The sequence below is a fragment of the Elephantulus edwardii genome, unplaced genomic scaffold, assembly GCF_000299155.1.
Source record: "Elephantulus edwardii isolate Elephantulus edwardi_28Jun2011 unplaced genomic scaffold, EleEdw1.0 scaffold00369, whole genome shotgun sequence".
Lineage (NCBI taxonomy): Eukaryota > Metazoa > Chordata > Mammalia > Macroscelidea > Macroscelididae > Elephantulus > Elephantulus edwardii.
This window is the reverse complement of record NW_006400119.1, coordinates 1854952-1861232: the sequence shown is the minus strand read 5'-3', so window position 1 is coordinate 1861232 and position 6281 is coordinate 1854952. Positions and strand designations below refer to the sequence as shown.

The 6281-nt window shown below is 36.5% G+C and overlaps 1 protein-coding gene across 1 annotated transcript in view; it reads right to left on the bottom strand.

The window, feature by feature from the left end:
• LOC102867697 (lupus La protein homolog) overlaps positions 1-6020 on the bottom strand; it is a gene marked incomplete at its 3' end in the record, with an annotated part of 12551 nt that extends 6531 nt beyond the window's left edge. Inside the window, exons 1-3 of the mRNA XM_006902122.1 lie at positions 5955-6020; positions 1074-1177; positions 785-988 (exon numbers count right to left, since the gene is read on the bottom strand). Of these exons, the coding sequence (XP_006902184.1) occupies positions 785-988; positions 1074-1177; positions 5955-6020 (374 nt within the window). The remainder of the gene's footprint in view (positions 1-784; positions 989-1073; positions 1178-5954) is intronic.
• Between the last annotated feature and the right edge of the window lie 261 nt (positions 6021-6281).

Sequence of the window (6281 nt, the reverse complement as noted above, 5' to 3'; positions counted from 1 at the left end):
TTAAGAGGCTTTGTTCTCCACTACAATAAAAAAGTGACTGTGACTCATCAATCAAACAAATTATTCATGTCGAATGTGGTACACTGTACTATTTATTCTCCTTTTCTATGCCTGAAATTTTCCGTAATAAAAAAAAAATCTTTTTAACAACCTGTTAAAGAAAATTGCCATGTTTATCAGTTGCTGCTGAGCTGATTCTGACTCGTAGTAAGCCCAGGTGTTTCAGAGTAATCGGCTCCATAGAGTTTTTAGAAGTAGACAGCTAAGCCTTTCTCGTGAGTTATCACTGGATGAACTTGCATCTCCAACCTTTCAGTTGCCTGTTAACCATCTGCAATACCCAGGGACTCTACTATCAAGGTTAGCTGATGATAAGAATAGTTGACATATTCACAATATTAACAAACAATAAGAACCATATGATCTTAGCAATTGGTGCTGAAAAGGCAAACTCCAACACCCTTTCCTAATTAAGACGCTCAGCAAAACCAGTATAGAAGGAAATTTCCTCAATATAGTGAAAAGTATATATGCAAAACCAAGAGCCAATAAAACTAAAAGCATATTCCTTGAGATCAGGGGATCAGACAAGGGTGCACATTGTCACCACTTCTAATGACTGAAAACCCTAAGTCTCTGTAAACTTTCATTAAATTAATAACAGGAAAAAAGTCTCTCATTTACAAGTGATATATTAAATTCTTCTAATCATATATAACGTAATTCAAGTAAATGGTTTTTATTTCTAATTTAAAAAAACCAAAAAACAACCCCAAGCATTTGCCCATGTATGTAGATAAAAGGCTCACTTACAATATAAACAGATCTGTTTTTTATATCATTTTTGTACTCATCAGTCACTTCAGGGAGGGGTTTGCTTGGAGATCTTCTGATCTTAGTTTTATCTTCACTTATTTCCATGAGTTCTACTTTTGATTTCTTCAATGCCTCTACTATTACATTAAAGTCTGTTGTTAGACGATTTAATCTGAAGGGGGGGGAAAATCACTGTGAGACACAGCAGCATTAATTACTAACATAAAACTTACAAACAATTTTAAAATGGTTTTTACCTGTTGAATTTTATCATTATCTCCAAAGGTACCCATCCTTCATCTAGTTTGATCTGTTCCTTTAAAAATTTGTCCCGTGGTAAGTTGAAGTCACCAAAATAATACTGCAAGATAATCACAATTTATTTCAGGAGACTATAACATATGAACTCAAAATCTCTAGTTTTCAAGTATCACTAAACTATTAAAAACTGCTAAGGATTTATGTCATCACTACAAGAGGCAATGAACATTTTCCTGACATGACTTTAGTAATAAAACATTCATGACATAAACGAACAAATTAAAATGTTGACTATTGTTTCAAATCAGCTTTGGAAAGATTAGATCATTTAAAAAGAATTGAACTAGTAAAATCATGCTTATTTTTAAAATTGGAAAATAAAAATGTAACAAAATATAAAATGTTTAGTCACATTACAAAGCAAAGAAATAATCACAATTTAATAAGATTTTTGTTACCCCAACAAATTGGTATCTTAAAAATTAGAATACTTAGTATTGGACAAATTTCAGAGAAATGATCATGGGCCACGTTAACATTATTCCCCCATCATTTAGCATGAATTCACTGACTTTTAAATTTCTTCTCTTAACTTTTGCTGGTGTCAGTCTGATCCAACATAGTTGTGTAAAAAAGCACAATACTCATGACAGACATTTCTAATTGATTAGGCGAAACTATTTTTTGTTTAAACAAGACTTCAAAAGGTATCTTTCATTTAAGGCTTAACGACTGTCTTGAGGTAATAATTAAGGGCCTCATGTAGCTTGTTCCACAGCTCCAGAAATTCTGGATTTTATGAGAATTTTGTGAGAGAGGAAACAGCATCTACCAAACACCTTATGGAATTTGTTTCGACAATTTAGAGTACGGAACATCCAAATTATCTGTTTTAGGAGTTCTGTTTTACCTTCCAAGTCAATGAACACTGTCTAGGGTCATAAAAACTTGGAAAAACTGCTTCAAAGTATACAACTGGTCTCTATTTGTCTGGAACAACAGAAGGCGATTTGGGCCTAGGAGAAGAAAATGGAATGTGTGGCTAACTGCCTCTATGAACAACTGCCTCCTTTATCATGTGACTAGAAAAACTGGATGGTGTCCAATTACCATTCCAGTACTGAATTCTGATCAAAAGAGGGAAAAATGCAGTACCAAATTTCAAGTTCTTCATTACCTATGGCCAGTTTATGCTATTCTGTGATCATTTCAATGTACCTATGTTCACTCTATCTCCTAGAAATTTTATCTTTAGGATTAAACCCCCCCCCAACATATTTTATTAAGGTTGACAAATACAAAAAGTTACAACAACAACAATAGAAATCAAGTCTGTTCCAATTTCACCTCACAGGCCAGAACTGAAGGGTGAAGTCTTAGGAAAGTTCATCAGGCATTTAGATTTGATTACGTCAGGAAGCTGGATCTGAGAAGTGGCTAAGTTGTAGGAAGAGGAATATTTTCTACATATCTCTTTGTCTTATTCTAAGTATTTCACATATAAGGAATAATTTGTAATTTTCCTTTATATTGATAAAATAGTATATTTAAAATAACATGAACAATTTAAAATGGCAGAGGTGTATAACTTTTTAAAAAATTTTATTATTTTGTGTGTGTATATACTGTCATATAGAATCTGACTGGTAGAGGAGATTGTCCCTCCTTCTCCAGCAGAGCATCTTTTGGATTTAAACTGCACGCCTCTGTGGTTGCACTGCACCTTCTTACTACTACGCTGCCAGAGCTGAGAGTTGAGGGCAAAAAACCCAGAACACTCAAGCTATGTCATGAAATACGACTCTTAATTCCTCAGTATCAGTACAAACCATTAGGGCTAATTTTTTATGCTGACTGTGGAACAGACCACCAACTCCTCATATGCAAGTTCCAGCTGAAGTTAAAGAAAATGAAATCAAATCCAAGGAACTAAAATTTGACCTTAAGTCTACCACACTCCAATTTCAAAACCATCTCAGAACAGGTCTGAGGCCTTGAATACCAATGAGCAAAGACCAAATGAGCTGTGAGAGGATATCAAGAATATCATCCAGGAAGAATGTAAAAGGCAGAAGAGGAAGAAAAGACCAAGATGGATGTCAGAATAGACTCTGAATATTGCACTAGAAAACTGAGAAGCCAAAGCACAGGGAAGAAATAAAGGAGCTGAACAGAAGATTTCAAAGGACAGTGTAGGAAGACAAAGTTTTATAAAAATGTGCAAAAAGCCAGAGTCAAACAATCAAAAGGGCTGATTTTGCTCAGCATTTCTCAAAATGAAGGAACTGAAGAACAAATTTAAGCCTCCCGTTGCAATACTTTAAGGATGCTTTGGACAGAATACTGAATGATCCAGAAAGTGTTAAAAGAAGATGGAAGGAGGATAGCGTTATACTGTACCAAAAGGAGTTGGCTGGCAAAGAAGAATTTCATGGAACAATGTATGAGCAAGAGCTTATGGTGATGAAGGAAAGTTCAAGCTGCTCTGAAAGAACTGGCAAAAAACAAGTCTCCAGAAAGTGGTAGTAAACCAACTGTCATATTTCAAAAGACACTGCCCTTGATGTGCTAAACTGTGCAAAGAAATCTGGAGGACAACCACCTGGCCAACTGACTGAAAGAGATCTATATTTGTTCCCATTCCAAAGAAGGGTGCCCTTATAGTATGAAAATTAATATCACATGCAAGTAAGATTCTGCTGAAAATGATCCAAATACAACTGGAACAGCACATCAACAGAGAACTGCCAGATGTGCAGGTGGGTTTAGAAGAGGCTGTCATACTAGGGATATTATAGCTAATGCTAGATGGATCTTAGCTGAAAGCAGAGAGTACCAAAAGAACACCTACTTATCTGTGTTTCATTGACTAGAAAAGGCATTTGACTGCATGGATCACAACAAACTATGGGTTAACTCTGAGAAGAATGGGAATCCTAGCACATTTGATGTGTTTATGTGAAACCTATATTTGGACCAGGAAGCAGTCATTAGAACAGAGAAAGGAAACACTGCATGGTTCAAAATCAGGAAGGGTGAATGCCAGGGATGTGTCCTATTTCCATACCTTTTCAATCTATATGTAGAACAGATCATCTGGGAGGCTGGGCTTTATGAGGAGGAATGTGGCATCAGGATTGGAGGAAGACCATTAACAACCTGAGTTATGCAGATGATACAATCCTGTTTGCTGAAACTGAGGAGAACCTGAAGTACTTGCTGCAGAAGGTCAACGACTGCAGCTCTCAATATGGACTGAAGCTCAACATCAAAAAAACAAAGACTCTCACCACTGGGCCAACTGGCAGCAGTTAGATAGACAGTGAAGAGATTGAGACTGTTAACAGCTTTAGTTTGCTTGGCTCCACAATCAACACTCTTGGTACCAGCAGCCAGGAAATCAAAAGATAAATTACACTGGAAAAGTCTGCTGTCAGTAGCCTCTGCAGAGCACTGAGGAGCAACAGCATCAGCCTGGAGACTAAGGTGAGCCTGACTCAGGCCATAATCTACACAATTACTTGCTATGCATCAGAAAGCAGGACATTGACTAGGGACGATAGAAAGAGAATAGATGCTTTTGAGCTGTACTGCTAGAGAAGAGTACTGAATATAGTAGCATGGGCTGCCAGGAGAACAAACAGGTTAGTCCTAGAGAGGGTGAAGCCAGGCTGCTCCTTGGAGGAGGCGTCTCTGGGCATGATGCAGGGAGGAACCAGTCCTTGGAGAGGGACATCATGCTTAGGAGGGTGGAGGGATAGCACAAAAGGAAGACCCTGGATGAGATGGATTGATTGATTCAGTGAAAAGGTAATGAGGGTAGGTGTGTCAGAGACAATAGGGTTGGCAAAGGACAGAGCAGGTTTCAAGATTATTGTACAGTGTTGCTATGAGTTGCAAGCTACTTGAGAGCACAAGATGTAGCGATTATAAATAATCAACATCAACCTAATCCCTAAATTCATATATATGCTATTAGGGCTTCGACACTACTTATCTTAAAAGTTATAACAGCTTGGAAGAACTAATACTACGATCTTAAAAAATTTAAGGTGTTATTTAACAGAGAAATAAAAAGAATTCTCATGCTATTTTATCATGTACCAGGCACTCTTCTAAGTGTTTTAGTAAATAATTTAATCCTCACAAAAACCTGGGGAAGGAACTACTACTATCCCCATTCTAGAGACTAGAAAACGAAACAAAAATTTAAATTATACCATTCTCATTGCTGTAAAGTCAATTCTAACTCAAAGCCACCAAATATAAGTCCATTCCAAGCTTGGATGACCTCACATGCTTCAGAGTAAAACTAAAACCCAGAATTTGCTTGGCTATAAATTTTACAGAAGCAGATTAACAGGTCTTTCTTCTAAAGCCCTACTGGGTGAATTCAAATCACCAATCTTCAATAAGTAGTCAACTGCAAACTGTGTATGTCTCCTAAGGACTTAACTAAAACTTGTCTATAGCTTCTGAAATGTTTGTTTGTAGCCCATGGACTCCATTAACTAGCTCTACCAACATAAAGCGCTACAATGGCTGAGTCCACTGCAAGTTGTCACTTTAACCCAAAGGCTGCGCCTCGGGCACAACCACAAACACCAGCCACTTCTCCAAAGATAGATGGGCAATCTGCTCTCCTGTAAGATTTACAGCCTTGGAAACCTGCTGGAGGATCAACTCCGAGTCAGTTCCAAAGTGACAGCAATAAGACTGAGACCAATATAATATTACATACTACTGTAAATAATAAAATTCTAAGAATAAGTCAAAAGTTAAATACACCAATATGCTGAAATAACTAAATTTTCTGTATCCAAGGTCCTTTATTTCAAGATGTCTGTTATTACAATTTAACAGCATAAGATTCATACCTCAATCTGATGACAGATTTTGGCCTCCAGCTCAGCCATTTTTTCATTATCACCATTTTCTGCCATTGTGGCTTTCTGAAAATTTCCTAAATTGGCATAAAAAAATATTTTTTAATTATTTATTTCTACATAAAACCCAAGACCAGAATGTTTAAAAATGAACAATATCCCACATATTTTTTCCTTAAACATTAAGAATTAATAATTTCACAATGACTTAACAGCTGTAGTCAAGGGGATTGCACTCAACAATTTCTCTAGTCAATTCACAATTATTTCAACAAAACCTAACTTTGGAATAAATAGAGCACTGGGAAAACTACCAAC